Genomic DNA, 19428 nt, shown 5'->3' with positions numbered 1-19428 from the left:
GGGGAGGGACGTAGGAGGCCCGCGTGCTTGCAGGTGGGGGTGGGGGTGGGGGGTGGGGATGAGGGAGAGCGGGGCATTTTATAGCAGAATGAACGCCTGGAGGCTTTCGCCCGGCAAGAGAGCGTTTTGTCACCTGGGTGGTTACTGGTCCCTTACTTGTGCCCGGTTCTAGGAGGTTGACGGAGATAATTGGATCTACGGAACACTTATGGGGCTACAGTTTGCCAGTGCTTCGTTACTATTCCATGCAACCGATTTCGACCTCAAAGTCGACATAATCCTTAAACCGGGGACAAGATCGTTTTTGGATAGAGGGCTTAGCTCGGTAGTAAGCCACATACTCAGCGTTCACTACTCCTCTGACTTATTTCTAACACCATTTCTGTACACATTTTCAGTTTCCCAATTACTACTGCTTTCTACCTACTAGTGATCCCTTTTTGTTTTGAGACAAGGGCTACTATATAGCTCCGGGTAGCCTGGGACTCACAATGTATACTTCCAGGCTGGCCTCAAACTCCCAAGATTATCTGCCTGCTTAGAGTGCTGTGCTGAGTGCCATCATATCCAGCCCTAGCAGTACTTTTAAAGTTTTCTCATGACGTGTGAAACGCAAAACTTTTTAGGAAAACAAAATAATTCACCGGACTCTGCCACAGGCTGAGTAAGTACAAGGACGCCTAGGGATGTACTTTTAAATAGCCCGCAGAGCTTTTAAAAGGGCTCCATTTTTACAGATCTTGATTTAACTGTAATAGCAAAAGTAGGTCATCGAGATGGCTCAGTAGGAAAAGGCTACGAAGCCCAAAGTGTAGAGTTCAATTTCTTGGACCTACGTGGTGGAAAATGAACCAACTCCTCCAAGTTGTCTTGTGACCTATACACACAAATGAATGTGCACAACGAGTGTGCTGAGTAGTGTAAAAAAGAAACTAGTTTGCTTTTTTAAAAACAAAAACAAAAAACAGTTTAGGGCTGGAGAGATGGCTCAGCGGTTAGGATTACTGACTACTACTCCAGAGGTCCTGAATTCAGTTCCCAGCAACCACATGGTTACTCACAAGCATCTGTAATGGGATCTGATGCCCTCTTCTGGTGTGTCTGAAGACAGCTACAGTGTATTTGTAAAAAAAAAAAAAAAAAAAAAAAATCTTAAAAAACAACAAACAAACAAAAAACAGCCGGGCGTGGTAGCTCACGCCTTTAATCCCAGCACTTGGGAGGCAGAGGCAGGCGAGTTCCAGGACGGCCAGGGCTACACAGAGAAACAGTTTAGACGCATTTCCATTTTTGCAATTTTGCTACTAACTGCTAGAGCCTGGCTTTGGAGCTTGAGAGTTAGGAGGGCTGGGCACTTGGCTTGGATTTTTCTTTTTCCTATAAATAAGAATGTTGTGAGACCTGCTATATGTTTACTTAAGATTTGTTATGAACTAAATATTTGCAAGGAGCAAAGCATGAATTAGTGAGCCCCTGTCATCACAAACTAACTCCTAACCCCAGCACTCAGGAGAGAGGAAGTCAGAACTATGTGAGATTGGGGCCAGCCTGGTCTACATAGCAAGTTACCCTGTTTTAATAAGTGAAATTATAGTTCTAAGACTGCGGTTGTAGGTTTCCAGCAAGCCACCTGGCCATGAAATTGTGTGAATTTTGTTAACATTCTGCTCTCTATATTTTTGGGAAGCATTCAATTTATCAAAACATTTCATTTTGGATATTAAAAACTATCCCGTCCATTTTTTAAAGTAATAAATTGCTAGATAAGCAACAGAATGAGATTTTTAAAAAGCGTCTGCCATTTCACTCTATGTATTTCTTGATCATGAGGAAGATTAACATTGGTATGGCTGGACGGAAATTTAAAAAAGCCCAGGCACTTGTTACCGGCCCAGGGGATTTAAAAAGCCTGTTTTCCCCCAAGACAAGGTCTCTCCCAACTCTAGGTGCGGTGGAATTTGCAGACCTCTAGTCCCCTGTCTACCCAGTGCTGGAGTTGTGCTTGTGCGCTGCATCCTTTTCAATAACATTTTACAGGGCTACCTAAGGCCCTGGGGTTCTACGGAATAACTCAAAGAGAAGAAACGTAAAGGTAAGAATATTTAACTTTTAGCTTAGTCACATTGTGAGGACACAGCAGCGGCTATCAAGAGTAAGACATACCTGACAATCCTCAAGGTTACTTTTTGGCGGGGAGGGATGAGACGCTCAGGCTGCCTAGGGTGGCTACCATCCTGCTTCACTGAGGCTAGCCTTATACTCCTGATCCTTTCCACTCTCCGAATGGTGGGATTGGCAGGATGCACCAAGACGCTGGGTTCTCAAGGTCATTTTAAATCAAGAGAATTGTTTGAAGGAAGAAGGGATAAGGACAGTGAAAAAGGTTAACCCTTCCTGGTTTCATGGAACCATGTGAAAGAGTGAGCAGTGGAGTCTCATGCGCTTCCCCCTTCTTGAGTTAAAGAATTCCGCATCTACTACACTGTTCCGGTCCCTAGAACTAACAAATCCCCAATACAGGGCTAGAAGCTGAGCACGGAAATTCCAGGAGCCAGCTGGGGGCTGTGGTGGTCAATGCTTCGGGAATCGGCTATGAATCAACCCCCCACACCGCACTTCCGGTCCATTTGGTCCCTCTTTGCTATTGTATAAAGCTTGTAATGAGTTACCTCAGAGTCGAGCTCTAACTCCCACCCATGTCTGCAGGATCTCTCCCCTGATCTGAATCATTTTTGTAGGTTTCTTTGACAACCAGCAGCATTGATATGCTCTAAAATCACACCCACTCACTTCTTGAAAAACACAATTGTGCCCCACCGCAGGCAAATTCACAGATTCCAATTCAAAGACTCCATAGATGGAGTCTTTAAGGTTTGGGCAATCTATTCCACTCTCATTTCTGTATAAATTCTAAGTATGGAAATTCCATTAGCAGGAACAGGCTATTGATGCAAATGCCCTTAATCCCATCTCATTTGCACCGACCTAGCATTCAAAGCCGTTCATTACAAGGCTTTGCCACACTTTCAGTACCTGTCCCACGTACCAGAGTTGCTAAGCCACTTGAAACACAGAATTAAGTCCAGATTTTTTTTTTGTTGTTCCGTTTTAAAAGACTCAGAATGCAAGCGGCTCCTTCCACAATGTCTCCTTTTGCAAAGCCCCAGTACTTTGGGACCAAAAGAATAATGTATGACTAGAGGTGTCAACTCCTTATACTCAAGGACCTGCTTTGTTAGACCTGAAACCAGAGCCAGGCTAGGCCATCACGTGACCTGCTCTGATGGCGTCACAGGCACACGTGGTTCTAGATACTTCGCTCCCTCCCCCTCAGGGGTGGATTGTTGACAGCGGCGCTGGCGGTCACGTGACTTGACGTCACCCCCCCCCCCACCTCCTCTCCTCCGAAATCTCAGGCTCCGGATGCACCACTCTCTCCCCGTCCGGCCGAACTTGAAACTAGCGACGGGGGGAGCGAGGCGAGGTAGCGTGTGGGCTCCGAGGGCGTTGGGCCGGGCCGTGTTCAGCGTGAGCACGGAGCGGATCCTCCGTAGTTGCCCGCAAGCAACAAGCCCGGAAGGCCGCCTTCTGCCCCTCCGGTGCGGCGCGCGCGCCCGCTCGCCCCGCCCCCTCTCCCCCCTCCCGCGGTGGTACTGGCGGAGGGCGGAGGGATCTGGAGGCGGCGGAGGGAGACGTCATTGCAGGGTTGTTTGTGCAGTCTCGGTGGCGGCGGCGACCCACAGTGATTCGGCCGCTGCGCCGGGGGGTGGGGGGGCTGAACGGGACTCTTTTCTTTCAGACTGACCGCGGGGCAGCTGCGGAGCATGTCGACCCCGGCCCGTAGGAGGCTCATGCGGGATTTCAAGCGGTAAGGGCCCTCGTCTTAGCCCAATATGACGGCCTCTTCCCGAAGCCATGGACTGTAGGGCGGGGATTCCGGATATCTTCCTCCTGGTGACCCTGAGGAGGCGGGCAGTGGGCCTGCGGGACCCACGGCAGTCCCGGCTTCCCGGTGGCTCTTACTCCCTCGCTTCATACCTCCCTCTGTCTGGAGTAAAGATGGTCGGTACTACAGCCTCCTGCCCTTCCCCCCCAAAAGTAGGAAGGTGGCCATCGCTGGGCCTAGGTGTCCCAGAGGCCCACCTAGGGCAGATGCAGACGCTTCACCTCCCGCCTCTGCACCCTGCAGTGTCCCCTCCCCAGGTGGTGCGAGTGAGCTGCTCCTGAGGCTCCGGCCTCGCCTGGCGGACCAGTCCAGCTTTGTTACAGGGCCCCGTGATCTCCTGTTGGTAGTGAGAGGTTGGGGTGAATACTGCCCCAAATCTCTCCCTTTCTGCAGTGGTGAGGGTGGGGTCTGCTGCGCGAGGTCCGGAGGTGGTTAGCCCATCCCCCGAAACCCGATCTGCCCCCGCCCACCTGGAAGGACCTTGAGAACTGGCTCGGGAAACCTGGGCCTGGAGCTAGCCACTTGGCCTGCCAGTGCCTTCTGGAACTAAGATCTGGCCGCGGAATAAAAGCCTATCTATAGCCTCCCCAGCCTGGAAAAATGCCTTCCGTCAGACTGGAGCTAATCTGATACTCCACCTGGGCCTCCTTTTGGAAAATAGGGGTTTATAGGAAATGTGGGGCTTGAAGGAAGAAGATGACCTCTCCCAGTTGTTTACCTCTCCTTGGAAACGTACAAGTGCAGAAACAGTAGACTAGATACTAGTTTTCTTTCTGGGCAGACCCGCTGTGATTGAGACAAATCTGTAATATAAAAACTTAGATTTGCCTCTCAGGAAGCAACTGCTCAACTTTCCCATTATAAAGCCCTTTATGAGAGAGAGAGAAAAAAAAGCCCTTTATGAGGCATTTGGAAGCTATTGTCTTGGGACCTGGACAACTTCATCATTTAATTCGTTGCTGATTTTAGCCACACAATTGAGGAATGAAGCAGTAAATTCGTCCCTCTCAGTCCTGTTAGTGACCTAATCTGCTTGAGGTTGACCAGTTTGCCAAGTGTCCACTTAAAAATCACAACATACTTTGTGAGATGGACAGGTTTTTGTTGTTGTTTGTTTGCTTGCTTTTTTTTTGTTTGTTTTTTGTTTTTCAAGACAGGGTTTCTTTCTCTGTGTAGCCCTGGCTGTCCTGAAACTCACTCTGTAGACCAGGCTGGCTCGAACTCAGAAATCCCCTTGCCTCTGTCCCCTAAATGCTGGGATTAAAGGCGTGCGCCACTACTGCCAGGCTGTTTTTTTTTTTTTTTTTTTTTTATTAATGATCTGCCAGACAAAGAGATGTCCTTTTTGGTGCAAAAGTCACCCAATGCTTGAAGTCACTATATTTGATTAGCTCTGTAACTGATACACAAATAAAACTTTCCATTATGGATAATACATTATCTATTATTATTTATCTCTTGTTCATTTTTGCAATTTCTGTACTTGACTCCCAGTTGAGTACAAGGTGCCTTTGGTGGTTTTCCAAGGATCTTGAGGTTACATGAAATTGCTGATGATGTCTGTTGAAAGCATTGTATGGAGGCCTGAGGTATATTTGGCCTGAGAGCAGAGTTTTTAAAATAGAGCCTGCTGGAAAAGCTAGCTGGAGCTTCTGACTACTTTAGAAAGGCACTGTTTGAAGCACAGGCCATGAAGTAAGACTTGCTTTCTAGTTAAATTGAGGTTTTTTGTTTTTTTAAGTCATTTAGTGTATAGAGATTTCCTACATTTTTGTGTTGTGTAGTGTCTGTAGTTAGGACTGGAGATCCTTCCATGATTAAGGTACGAAAATTGTAAGTTTTTGTTGTGTTTGGTTTTTGTTTTTTGAGACAGGGTTTTTTTGTTTGTTTGTTTGTTTTTTGTGTGTGTAGCCCTGGCTGTTTTGGAACTCACTCTGTAGACCAGGCTGGCCTCCAACTCACTCACCTATGTCCCAAGTGTTGGGTCCAAAGGTGTGGACAACCACTACCACCTGGTAGTTGCAGGTTATCTAAAAGTATTTTTCATTGCTAAAATTGTAAACTTTGAGTGGGTTAAGAGGGTACTCTGAAAACGAGTTCCTCAAGAGACCATATCTTAAATCTTGCTGTTTGAAGAATTTACAGATCTGGTAGTATTAATACGAATATTAACCTGGTTGATTCATTTAGATCGTAACTCATTTCAGCTCCAACTATAACAAGTCAGTCTAGCTAGTCTGTCAGAGTAGCTTCAGGAGAGTCTGACCTCACTGGCCTATATGTTCAACTCTGAAAATGACTACTCTGGACTTCTAGATTGCAAGAGGACCCACCTGTGGGGGTCAGTGGCGCCCCATCTGAAAACAACATCATGCAGTGGAATGCAGTTATATTTGGGTGAGTTGAGCTAGGGATTGCTCAGAAAAGGTAAGTAAATAAGCACTGGGGAGAGAGGCTGAGGCCGATTCTGAAACTCACTTGTGTGGGGCGGGGACACATCTTTTGAGAACCCTGGGCCTCCTGTGCTAATTGTGCTCCCATCCCTAAGCTGTATATCCAGCTCTTGAAACATTTTATTGAGTCTGGGGCATTTATATAAAATTGGTCGGCTTGCTGTTATATTTAATTTGGCTTCTTTCCCTTGAGCCAAGGTGTGTTGCAGTGTTGCTCAGGGTGATTTTGAACTGGGCTGAAGTGATCCTCTTGCTTTAGGCCCTCTGGAGTAGCTGGGATTGTGGGCGTATGACACTGTACCTGGCTATGGTATGGTTTTATGGTTACTCGAGGTGACTGATCCTAGGGTGTGAAGGCTTTGAGTGAAGCTGAGTGGTAGACTGCTTGCCTGCTATGCATATGGCCCAGGGCTTGATCCCCACACTAATAAGTAAATGCTGGAAATTAAATGGGCTAATGAAGGAGATCAGGTAAATCACCTCATACAAAATGTGCCGTTCAAGTGTTTATGCCCCTACTGTTGGAGCTGTAAGGACACTTGGAACCAAAAGGACCGAAAACTTTGCTGTGACAAGAATTTTAGCTAAAAATGACATATGCACAGCCTACCGAGAAGCCACTGGATGACTTTGGGTAATACTGAGATTGAAACACCCTGTAGGCAAATGCTCCATCCATCACTGGGCTGCACTCCTAGCACCTTTGAGATTCTATTGAGATAGACTCTTGACAAGGGTGGGGTTCAGCCTTTTGATCTAGCACTTAGAGGCTAGGGTCCAGGCTGCCTACTGAGGTCCTGTCTCACAAAAAAACAACAACAAAAAGATCTCCATGCATTTCTCAGACTTGGGATCTTCTTCCTTCAACATCCTCAGTGCTGGGAACACAGGCATAGGCTACCATATAATACCTTTTTAATTTCTTGTTTATCATTTGTGCGCAAGTGTGCACGCCTGCATGCTGGCTGACTGACTGTGAGTAGGTATCTATAACCCATAACACTTGGTGTAGAGGTAAGATGACAATTGTGTAGTCATTTCTCTCCCTCCATCATGTGTTCAAGAGATAGTATGGCGAGTAGTTCTACTTGCTAAACTGTCTTGCTAGCCCTGCACATCCTTTTTGATTTAAAATGTAAAAAATTTTTGATTATGTGTGTTTGTCTATATATGGGATTATGGGAATTTACCACTACAGCTAGTTATGGTATGGTATGATTTTACAGTCAACCCAGGTAATTGATTAAAAACTAGGGTTTGAAGGATACGTGTATAAGAGAGCAGGTGCCCATTGGAAGCCAGAGGCCAATGTCTGATGTCCTGAAGTTGTAAGCTCCCTGACATGGGTACTGGAAATCAAATTCCTGTAAGAGGTTTTTTCAAATATTCTTCATCAGTAAGCTGTCTTACAAGGATCTACACTTAACTAGGATATAACTAGTGGGGGATCTACACTTAACTAGTAGATAACTAGTGGGGTACTAAGAATGTAGCTAGCTCAGTGGTGGAGTGCTTGCCTTAACATTCCTGAAGTCCTGGTCAGTCATCTATAATCATAGCCCCTGGAAGGCTGAGGCAGAAGGATCACAATGTAGAAGCCAACCTGGGCTATTTATTTAGTAAGACCTTATCTCAAGAAAATCAAAATAGGTATACTGACTTATCCTTAATAAATCCTAGCACTCAGAAGTCTGAGGCAGGACAATTGCTGCATGGTTGGGCAAGCCCGGGCTGGGAGACTCGCATCCCCCGCTTTTTTTTCCCCCTGTGTATGTGTTATACCATCCTTTTTAAAATCTTAGTTTGAGATGGCCTTGCCAAGTTAGTCAGGCTGTGTATCTTAGGCAGTCCTCAAACTCTGACATCCTCTGCTTCTGCCTCCTGAGTCTCTGGGAATACAAGTGTGTGGTACCAGGTTCACTTGTAGACTCTTGGGTTTTTGTTTGTTGGTTGGTTTTGGTTTTGAAAACAGGGTTTCTCTGTGTAGCCACTGGCTGTCCTGGAACTCACACTGTAGCCCAGGCTAGCCTCAAACTCAAGATATCTACCTGCCTTTTCCTTCCAGTGCTGGGAATAAGGCATGTGCCTTTATTTGGGTGTGCGCTGCCACACTCAGCTGTACAGTATTCTTTTGCAACAAAATCATAGACAAATTTCCTTTCAAAAAGAACTTGAGCATTGAAAGTCCTTTGTGCTGCCTGAGTTCAAGCCACGGCTGTGGCAGTCTGACAGGTAAAGTTTATGCAGCTCTCAGGAGCAGGGTGAGCGCCGTCCTCCTAGTTCCCAAGTTATCCTTCCCTCCCTGAAGACAGAGAAAGAAGAGTAAAAAACTAATTTTAATCAGAGATCTTTTTGTTTTCAGACCAGAAGGGACACCCTTTGAAGATGGTAAGTAATTCTTATTATCTACATATTAAAAGGGTGCCCTTTGGTCAGAGACTCTAACAGTATTTGAAGACAGGCTCTACTCTTAATAAGCTCTTGGCATACTAAGCAAGCAAATGAAAACTTAGAGCTCATGGGGATCTTTTTTTTTGCACATCACCTTGGTCACCTTTCACCAGTTTTCCGTGTGACATGGGTTACCTATACAGCTGTAGGTCTAAGTGGTCTGTGTTACAAAATGGTTGATGTTTGGGCGGCCTAATAGAGGTGCTCCCTGGGCACTGCTACCAAGTGGGTAACTGTTTCCTTGCTTTCTTGTCTGCATTCATAAGGGTGTTGTAAAATTTTCCATTTCTTTTCTCCCTATTACTAGGGAATAAATCCAGAGCTTGGTATGTTCTAGGGAGGCACTCCACTGCCAGGCATCCCTGAGTCCTGAATTCAGAGTTACCAGTAGCTTCACTACTCAGCATTTAGCACCCAGAAACGTTGTGCAGTCATTTGCAGCTCAATTTGGGTCTAACAGGAGCCAGGAAAATGGGAGAATGATTCTAATCTGTAATCACAATTAAGTTTGTTAAGTTGACTTTAAGCAGGTACTGAAAGATTTTCCTTAATTATAGTGGATTAAAAAAAAATTAAACAGCTTTGCTGTAATTATCAGAATGACTTCAGAATTCATCTGTTCAGCATGTTTGACAAGAATAGTTACTGTGGCCAGGCGTGGTGGCACACACCTTTTTTCCCAGCACTCGGGAGGCAGAGGCAGGCAGATTTCTGAGTTCGAGGCCAGCCTGGTCTGCAAAGTGAGTTCCAGGACAGCCAGGGCTACACAGAGAAACCCTGTCTTGAAAAACCAAAAAAAAAAAAAAAGAATAGTTACTATGAACTATTTGTGAGAGAACCACCTGAAAACCTGAGAAGTGAGTGGTGCCGTTCTTGGACGCTAGGATATTAAGTACCTGTCGAAGAAAAGGAGGCCGGTCTAGCTGTAGGTCTTAGACAAAGATGCTGTAGAATAACCTAGCATCTGTATATTTGAGATGGATCTCACTGTAGCCTCTTCTGTAGGTCTAGACTCACAAATCCTCCTGCCTCTGCCTTCCAAATGCTAGGACTATCCTCTCTCTCTCACTAAACATGTATGCCCGTGTAGGGATGCGTACCACACTGTCACTTACTTACTTGTGAGTAGGCATGAGGAATCCCAGGAGCTACTGAATGATTGTGGCACACTTCTTTAACTATGTCAGGACTTCTCAGTTGTCCATTCCCAAACTCTTCAAGATGTCTTGAGTCCGCCATACAGGAGACCCTGTGGTCATCTTTAACTGTGTTGACCTTTGCATTGCTGATACAAAGGCAGCCTCACTAAGCTAGATCTGTACCTAAGGAATTGAGCATCTAAGAACGAGCCGGGACTGTGGCCCACACTGTGCTAACAGTGACTGTGTTCTTTGCATGTTAAGAGGACTTGGTGGTAGTTGAAATTGCTCGTCCTTACATGTGGATGCTCCTTAATACTGTGCTTTATGAAGGACCTCAGAGGCCTTCCACAGCAGAGTGGGTGCAGCTGGAGCCTAGAGCAGGAGCTGGGTTACTGGGAGTGTGTGCCTGGCATGACCTTGGGTCTGTCTGTAGATTTAAAAAAAAAAAAGACAAGACTTTAAAGTATAGCAGTTTAATTCTGCTGTACTTTACATTTTTTAATTTCTGTATATATTTTTAAATTACATTAAACTTGTAATTGAGTAAAGAGATGGTTTTTTGTTTTTTGGATTCCCCCCCCCATGCTCCATTGCAACAAACCAAAAAAAAAAAAAAACACAAACAAACAAACTTGTACAATATCAGACCTGTCTAGTTATCTGAAAGGGCTATGAAAATCCTTTTCAGTTACATATTGTGTGAGGCCATATTTTCTTCATGTACTGTACGTCAACTAAACATATTGTAACAGGTTGCATGTAGATAAGAGAACCCAGCTGTCCTCTTTAAACCAAACATGAAGAACTGTACAAATGCAGAATAGTAGTGTGCTTGTCACTAGCAAGTCTTTAAGTATGCTATTTAGTATTTCTCTTAAGTATATTATTTAAGCCGGGCGTGGTGGCACACGTCTTTAATCCTAGCACTTAGGAGGCAGAGGCAGGCGGATTTCTGAGTTCAAGGACAGCCAGGGCTACACAGAGAAACCTTGTCTCAAAAATCCAAAAAAAAAAAAAAAAAGTAAATGATTTAGGTAGGTTAATGTTATAAGGCTCGATTACGTCTTGATGAATTGGCGGGTTTTCCCAGGGCCTCTGTTTTGGCAGCTGGAGAATGACCCCAGGGTGCAGGCCAGTGCTCTCCACTGAGCTCCCAACCCGATTTACTTTATTTTGAGACAAGGTCCTGCAGAGTTGCCAGGTTGGCCTGGAACTTGACATCTTGTCTTAGCTGCCTGACTAGCTGGGGTTACAATATTTCCTATGCATCCCACCCCAGGCTTTTTATCTGCCTGCTATGCAAGTGTTCTATAACTGAGCTATGTCCCCAGCTGTCAAGTTAACGATTTCTGGTACAAGTTCCAGTAGGTTATTGGAAGCAGTCTGTACAGAAACATGAGTGCCAGTAAATCTCAGCTATGTGAATCTCAGATTTTTTGCAACCATTATTTTAATTAAATGCTATTTTTAAAAAACCAATGTTTTGGAAATCAGAAAGTGGTAATATTCAGGCCACAACATTGTTTTGTAACTTTGCTGCTGCTTGGTGCTATCTGGTTCTTGGCGATCTTGTGTCTGTTGCCATGGTGAGTTAATCAACGTCCACGCTGTTCTCAGTGCCGCTCGGTTTCATGAATCCACTTCTTACCCATAGTGGTACTGATACTGCTGAGTGGGCCTGAGAGCAAGCAGCTCAACTACCTCACATGCTTACTTGAAACTGTATAGTCCAGCTGTTGGAGGTTTGCTTATTTTTTTTTAATATAGTCCAGCTGTTTTTTGGTTTTGTTTTTTGTTTTGTTTTTTTTTTGGTTCTTCGAGACAGGGTTTCTCTGTGTAGCCCTGGCTGTCTTGGAACTCACTCTGTAGACCAGGCTGGCCTCAAACTCAAAAATCCACCTGCCTCTGCCTCCCAAGTGCTGGGATTAAAGGCGTGCGCCACCACGCCCGGCTGAGTGTGTATTTTTAAAATATTAGTAGCTAGGGCCCAGTTGCCTTTCAAAAATCTGACAATTGGGAGTGCTGAGATGGCTCAGAGGGTGAAGGAGCTCGCCCACACCAACCCTCACAACCTGAGTTTGAGTCCTAGAGCTCAGGTGAAGGTGGGAGGAAAGAACTGACTTCAGAACAACTGACCGCTGACCTCCACACATCCCAGCTGTGCTGCCTACCTGCCTGCACAGATCATACAATCAGTTAATCAGATGTGACAGTTGCCGCTTTCCACATTTCTTCCAGTAGCCCATGAAAGGGCTTATCCTCAGCTTTTTTTTTTTTTTTTTTTAAAGATTTATTTATTTATTTATTATATGTAAGTACACTGTAGCTGTCTTCAGACACACCAGAAGAGGGAGTCAGATCTTGTTACGGATGGTTGTAAGCCACCATGTGGTTGCTGGGATTTGAACTCAGGACCTTCGGAAGAGCAGTCGGGTGCTCTTACCTGCTGAGCCATCTCACCAGCCCCTGCTGAGCCATCTCACCAGCCCCTATCCTCAGCTTTTGACAGCATTGCTTGTTCATAGTCTATAACAGAAGTATTTTAGATATTTTATATGCTAAATGAGAGTTCTCGGGCTAACGAGTGTGGTTGTGCAAAATTTGATATAGAATTAAGAATTATTTGATGAAGGCATTTAAAAGTAATGTTTGTCTTTATTGTACTTTGGTTTGTTTTCTATTTAGGTACTTTTAAACTAGTAATAGAATTTTCTGAAGAATATCCAAATAAACCACCAACCGTTAGGTTTTTATCCAAAATGTTTCATCCAAATGGTAAGTAGCAGCCTCCTAGACTGTGTCAGAGATGGGATGAGGGCTGGGAGGGTTTGTTCCTCCCCGTGGGTACAGCTTATTCTTACAGTTAGGGCTAGTCTTCAAATACTGTTTCCACACCTGTGTTAGCTACAGTTTCATTGCTAGAATCTTAACAGGGTTCCATGTGTGAATTAAAGTAATTTAATAACATCTGAATTAAAAGTAATAAACATTTATTTGCTTAAAGAACACAAATTTTACCTGAAACTTAGCTTTTAAAAACCACACATTCAAGCCAGGAAGTGGGTAATCAGGAATTCAAGGTTGTTCTTAGAGACTTAAAAGCCAGACTGGACTGAGACCCTATCTCCCAAAACAAAATAAAATGTCTCAGTAGGTAAAAAGGTACTTCCCTCTAAGTGTGACAGCCTGAGTTCGCTCTCCAGGATGCTCATGATAGAACCAATTCCTGCAGGTTGTCCTCTGATCTCCACATGTGTTACTAGAGCACACATGCACATGTGTGCACACTCAAATGAGTAAAACAGCTAAATGATGGGATCTCATAGCCAGGCTGGCCTTCAGGTTGATGGATCCAAGGCTGACCGAGCTCAGGATCAGCTGCAGGGGCTTATGGGCAGGTGCCACCATGCCCAAAATCTGTGGTGCTAGGAATCAAACTGGACATTTACACAGTAGGCAAGCACTCCACAACCTGAGCTGCATGCCCAGTCTCGGGTTGACACACTCACATATAGAACGTACGCACCGTTCTACTTGCCAATTCCTGTTTGTTGGTTGATTTTTCAAGGCAACCCCGGCTGTCCTGGAACTTGCTTTGTAGACAGGGCTGGCCATGAACTCAGAGCTCTATCTGCCTCCTGAGTACTGGGATTGAAGGTGTGCTCTAGCACTGCATTACACAATTACACTATATTACAAAAGTACAACACATTAAAATTACACAGTTCAGTAGAGTTTGGGTGTAGTCACAGACACAGCAAAACTATGAATGTGGCTGCCTTCCTTTTCTCTTGTGAGACACAACAAATAGTCTGGGCGCTTTGTTTTAATGGGTTCTTAGCGCACACTGCCCTGACTGACTTTTCACCTATATCTACGTCTGTCTGTGGAGATAATTGTAGCTGTACTCCGTCTCTACTGCTTGAATAATATTTTACTATTTGGATGGATTCTGTTTACCTGTGGATCAGTTGATGGACATTTAGATGCAAGTTTCTTTTTGGTATCTAAAAAAATCAAAACTAGTTCAAGATTTTATTATTATCAAATGCTTTTTTTTTTCTTCTGGCGTGTATGCCATTTCCTTCTATAGAAAAGATGAGAGGTGGCTGACTCACGCTCTCAGGCCAGAAGGTCTGAACTGAGGCTAACTGTTAGCACAGAGAAGTGAGGCCAGGAGGGTAGGCAAAATTGCCCAGAGGGGTCTAACAGGGATGGAGCGTGGAGACCCTAGGATTTACACCCGCACTCGCACTCACACACACGCTCTTTCTCCCTCGGTCCTGTTTTCCATGGAGAATATCCTGGTTCTGAGGCTTTTCAGTTTGGCAAGATTGCCAGAAGTGGAACATGCTTGTAATCCCAACACAATCTCTGGGAGGTAGAAAGAGGCAGGAGGGAGGGTTAGAGCTCAGAGCTGTGCTAGACTCAGCAGGCCTGGACTACACGACACTTCTAAAAGAACGAAGCCACACTCAACGGCAATGTCTGTAACATTGGCCTAAGGGTTTGAGTGTTGACTTCATTCATTCTTTTTCTTCTACTTGTGTGTAGCTAGGCGATTCAGGGATCGGATGCTCATTATAAGGGTAAATATCAGCTATCAGTCTTAGCTGTAAATATTTTGACATTAATTTTACAAATGTCTGTGTCCTCATTTAGTCAAAGTGAAGGTATTTATTTATATAATTTTTTAAAAAAAAATCAAAATATGGAACCTACTGGATAATTTTTAAGCATTTTTTTTTCAGGTAGAGGCAGGCCAATCTCTGTGAGTTCAAGTCCAGCCTGGTCTACATGGTGATTTTCAGCTCAGCCAGGGCTATAATAGTGAGAACCTGTCTATAGAATCAAAAACTCCTTAATTTTGTGGCAAACACAGGAGATAGGTGGCATTTTTGATGGCTATAAATAATGTTCCTTGAATGTGTTGTTATTTACTATTTTTGTGATGCTGGGAACCCAGGACTTTGTCCATGAGTATAATTAATTGCTCTACCACCAAGCTGCACCTCCAGTCGTGAGTGCCATAGTTTAACCAGACTTTTGGACCATAAGGGAGTTTGCTCTTTTTTCCTCATAGATTATGCCGTTGTGAAAGTCCTACAAGTAAATCTCTATATTCATGATAATCTGAGAATCATCTCTAGAAGTGGGTCTTTTTCAGGATCTCTATTTGAGGCTTAAGAAAGGTGGAGTAATCTTGGTTTGGGTGCTGGGGAGTGAGCCCAGGCCTGCACATGTGAAGCAGGCACGCTACCACTGAGCTACAACCTTGGACCCAAAATGTGGTAACGAATGTATGGCAGGCTTCAGAAAAATTTCCCTCAGCCTTCCAAAAATGCCACGGGTAGTGAGGCGGACGTTCCTTTCAGGACAAGCTTCCCTGTGAAACAGAGTTTAGTGTGTGCTGAAGAGCTCTCACTGTGGCACGAGAGTTGCTTGTAACTAACTGTGTTGTTTTGCAGTGTATGCTGATGGTAGCATATGTTTAGATATCCTGCAGAATCGATGGAGTCCCACATATGATGTCTCTTCCATCTTAACTTCCATTCAGGTAAGATTAAATGCATCACAACTTGATATTCTTTGGGATATAACCAGTTATTTAGAACCACCTGCCAGCACCAAGTAATTAATGCATGACTTCGACAACACCCTGACTGCTCCACACTTTATATTTTCTTGTTTTGTTTTTGAGGCAGGGTTTCTCTGTGTAGCCCTGGCTATCCTGGAACTCACTTTGTAGACCAGGCTGGCCTTGAACTCAGAAATCCGCCTGCCTCTGCCTCCCAAGTGCTGGGATCAAAGGCGTGCACCACCACACCCAGCTTGCTCCACACTTTAATTAGTTGACATATGAGATCTAATCCACAGCTTGCCTTTTTGGAGGGCAGAGGTCTCTTTTTGCTCAGGCTGATCCACAGAAGACTGTCTCTTCCCAAATGCTGCAGATCCAGGCATGTTCCACCATGCCTATTCACAACCTGTTTTCTTGTCATATGTCCACATTCTCACAAGTGAGACTTACTTGTGCCCATGTAGTATCTTGGGGAGAAGTAAAGTGATTGCTTAGAAAACCATAGGGACCTCCAGGAACTGCCAGGCAAAGACCCTGTACCTGTGTCGTTCCATTCAAGAAAGAGGTGCAGTAACTGTGGGTTCATGTGTCTAGGGAGGCTGACAGAGCTGTACTGATTTGAGAAGAGCAAAAAAAAAATGTTAATGTTGTCCATCTTTGTGAGTCTTTTTGCCTACTGCTCCACTCATCTCTGGGGAATGTCATACTACATCACTGAACCTTGTTCATATCTGATTCTCACTACTTCTCTGTCTATCCTGCTTTCCCTCTGTCCATCTGTCCAATCCCTGTGTGTCTCTAATCCCCACCCCTGTCATAGTCCACTTCTGATCCCATGTCTCATGTATTTAAGATAGGATCTACATATGAGAGTGAGGTTTTTATTTTATTTTATTTTTTAAACTTAGGAATTATTTTTTTTCCTTTTTAAGGTTTATTTATTTATTATATGTAAGTACACTGTAGCTGTCATCACACACTCCAGGCAGAAGAGGACGTCAGATCTCATTATGGATGGTTGTGAGCCACCATGTGGCTGCTGGGATTTGAACTCAGGACCTTTGGAAGAGCAGTCAGTGCTCTTGACCACTGAGCCATCTCTCCAGCCCCAGAAGAGTGACTGTTAACCCTTAGCTTGCTCATTACCCTGTATTTTCCTTCCCACCTCAGAACTTTACTCTTTTATTCCCTCCCTGCTAAGCGTATGTGAGTAACCACAGGAATAAGGTTTGGGCCTAGCGGCAGGGGACAGTGGTTAGTAGTAGAACACTTATCCAGCATGCCCAACTTCTGAGCACCACAAAAACCTGATGATAGTGGATCTGGGAGCTGGGAAGTGGTGGCGCACACTTTTAATCCTAGTTGTAGGAGAGCAGAGGCAGAGGGAGGCCAGGGCTACACAGAGAAAAATAGAGAGAGATACTACTAGCAGTACAAAATACATGAAATTAAATTTCTAAGGTATTTATAGGTGTTATAGTTCAACCAGATTAAGCTGTTACTTCAATGGTGAGGAAGTTCTTATATGCTAATGAATACTGTTTTTGGCTGATCTCCTTGAAATGGGAAATCTCAAGGCAACTGAGAACTATTTTGGAAGCTTATGTTTTTTAGCAACAGAAACCTGCTTCATGTAATTTCTGAAGGTTTTGTGACCCGAAAGATGACATTGGAACTTCCAAGTAATTCTGTTTTGTGTAATTTTCTGTCCTTATCTGAGTCCTGTTACTATAGCACACAGCTGAAGAGCATTTTCTTCTCTCCTTCTCTCTCCCAGTCTCTGCTGGATGAACCGAATCCAAACAGTCCAGCCAACAGCCAAGCAGCACAGCTTTATCAGGAAAACAAACGGGAGTATGAGAAGAGAGTTTCGGCCATTGTTGAGCAAAGCTGGAATGATTCATAATAGACACCTGGTCTGCTCATCCTTCATCGTTGTTGTGTATAATTTACCTCCCAGTAGAAAGGCTAGCAAGTTTTAAGTGCCACGGGTTTTAAGGATTCTGCAGAGAAAAAAAGAAAAAGTCCTTCAGTTTAGAACCTACAAAAGCTTGTGTATCTTGATTAATGTACTTTTTATTGCATGGTGTGAACTAAGTTATTGCTGCATAAATTTGTAATATATCCTGTTTGTATTTTTTTCCAAGTGTATAATGTTGGTGTGGAGTTTTCATGACAGAATATACACATTTTGTAAATCTGTACTTTTTTCAAATATTGAATGCCTTATTTTTGAATTCTTTAGATTTTTAAATTGGAGAAAAGCACTTAAAGTTTTTTATATATGAATATTACGTGTAAAGCTGTTAAAATACATAACTTCAGTGCAAGAGACTTTGTCACTTATTTCCTCACCTGTGCAAGAGGGACTGCGAAGTCTCTGCCAGGTGAGAGCCTCATTTCCAACTGCAGAAGGTCACTCTTCTGTTTATCAAGAAAGTCTGCAAATTCGATTCTAAAACCAATTCTGATCTCCGGCTTTATTTTGAATGTACTTCTGTAAGTTCAGTTGAGTAACTATAGACTTACTGGTCTGGTTCTGTCCAGCTCTGTATTTGGGCCACTTGTTAATGTGCGTTTCTCATGTAAACTGTACCTTTTGTGACTTCACAATTGGCACCTCCACCACGAGCAGAGCTGACTTCCTCTGCTGTGTGGCAGCACCTTCACAGGCTTTTGATTAAAAAGAAAGTAAAACCATCACCATTTACCAAACACCGTGCCGCAGTATTAGCAATGGCCGGTTGCGCTGGTTTGAGCAAGGCAGAGATTTGGAAGGAATCTTGGTGTAACTTGAATATTTGCAAACTACCTTTTAATGCAGCTGCGCGCTACCTGTTTATTCTGGAACTGTTGAGCACCAGGGCCTGCCGAGTTGCTTCTCACCTCCTCAGTTGTATCCAAGTTGTACTGCATCTTAGTTTACTGGATAGATTTAAAACACAGTATTGTAGAAAGCTAATACAAAGCTATCCTATGCCTTCAAATAGTATAGAAAATGGAAAATATACAAGTAAATTCTGTTGAACCACTTGTGCAGTCTCTCTAGTAGTTGAAACAGCAATTGCAGTGAGCCTGAGTTTCTTGTCATCCACACCAGCCTCCTAGAGATGTGCTCTGGTAGCCTCTCTGCTGGAACGTTGGGTTGCAGAGTGACCATGTCTTCTGTTTACAAGCAAAGTTGAAAACTGGGATGGATAAGAACTGATACTTCCCTTTAGAAGTCGTTACTCCAGAGGGCTGAAAAGATGGTTCAGTGGTTACTGCATGTACTGTTTCTGCAAGAACCCAGTCTCTGTTCCCAGCTCTCACTTCAGACAGTTCCCAGCTGCCTGTAACTTCAGCTCCTGGGGTTCCAAAGCTTCTGACTAAATCAGACACTGACAGTCACACAAACAGACGCTTACATAATTAAAATAAAAATACTAATTTATTAAGCTTAGCATGGTGGCACATAACCTATTTACATCCTTGGGAGGCTGGGGAGGGCCATGGTTTTGAGCCTGCTATTATATGGTGAGTTCCAGGCCACTTGGGTGAGACATGTGTGATGCTTCTGCCATGTATTTAGCTCCATTACTCTTTCCTTCGGTGACTTGGACAGTAAATAAGCAATTACTTGTGAGAGGGGCTCAACTATTTCACTAAACACTATCCTGGGTATGTCCGCACCATATTTATTCTTAGCTGTTTTCTTCATCCATTTGAAAACATTTCAAGTACTTACTTGGTAAACAGTTAAAGGGAGTGGTGTCAGGTGGTGAGCCAGCTGTTCAGTTTTTCTACCTATCTAGCCCATCTTGACTTTTGGAGAAAGTCCTTAGAAATGATCTATTAGTCACTCATTTTTTTGTC

The 19428-nt window shown here is 44.0% G+C and overlaps 2 protein-coding genes across 8 annotated transcripts in view; one reads left to right on the top strand and one right to left on the bottom strand.

Moving 5' to 3' along the window:
• Cdkl3 (cyclin-dependent kinase-like 3) overlaps positions 1-3319 on the bottom strand; it is an 88937-nt gene extending 85618 nt beyond the window's left edge. Inside the window, exons 1-2 of one of the 2 annotated variants that reach the window (XM_006532772.3) lie at positions 3047-3319; positions 2164-2320 (exon numbers count right to left, since the gene is read on the bottom strand). The gene's annotated coding sequence lies outside the window, so the exon portion shown is untranslated. Of the gene's footprint in view, positions 1-2163 lie in introns of both variants that reach the window. The other variant, XM_006532773.3, reaches the window with a different exon arrangement.
• Positions 16-19023, top strand: Ube2b (ubiquitin-conjugating enzyme E2B). Of its 6 annotated transcripts, none has more exons than XM_030245925.1 (8): positions 16-33; positions 1947-2092; positions 3800-3868; positions 6263-6343; positions 8762-8787; positions 12678-12767; positions 15461-15549; positions 17351-18606. In XM_030245925.1, the coding sequence occupies exons 3-8, from the start codon at positions 3825-3827 to the stop codon at positions 17477-17479; spliced, it is 459 nt and encodes a 152-aa protein (XP_030101785.1). In that variant the 5' UTR covers positions 16-33; positions 1947-2092; positions 3800-3824; the 3' UTR covers positions 17480-18606. The 6 variants fall into 6 exon arrangements, with proteins under 6 accessions (XP_030101785.1, XP_011247269.1, XP_030101786.1 ...); XM_011248967.2 differs by lacking the exon at positions 16-33 and adding an exon at positions 71-664; NM_001362685.1 differs by lacking the exons at positions 16-33; positions 1947-2092 and adding an exon at positions 3375-3484 and having other exon boundaries at positions 17351-19023.
• Positions 19024-19428: the final 405 nt, after the last annotated feature.

The sequence above is a fragment of the Mus musculus genome, chromosome 11 (genome assembly GCF_000001635.26).
Source record: "Mus musculus strain C57BL/6J chromosome 11, GRCm38.p6 C57BL/6J".
NCBI lineage: Eukaryota > Metazoa > Chordata > Mammalia > Rodentia > Muridae > Mus > Mus musculus.
Note: the sequence above shows the minus strand (reverse complement) of the source record. Positions and strands in the feature narration are given on the sequence as shown.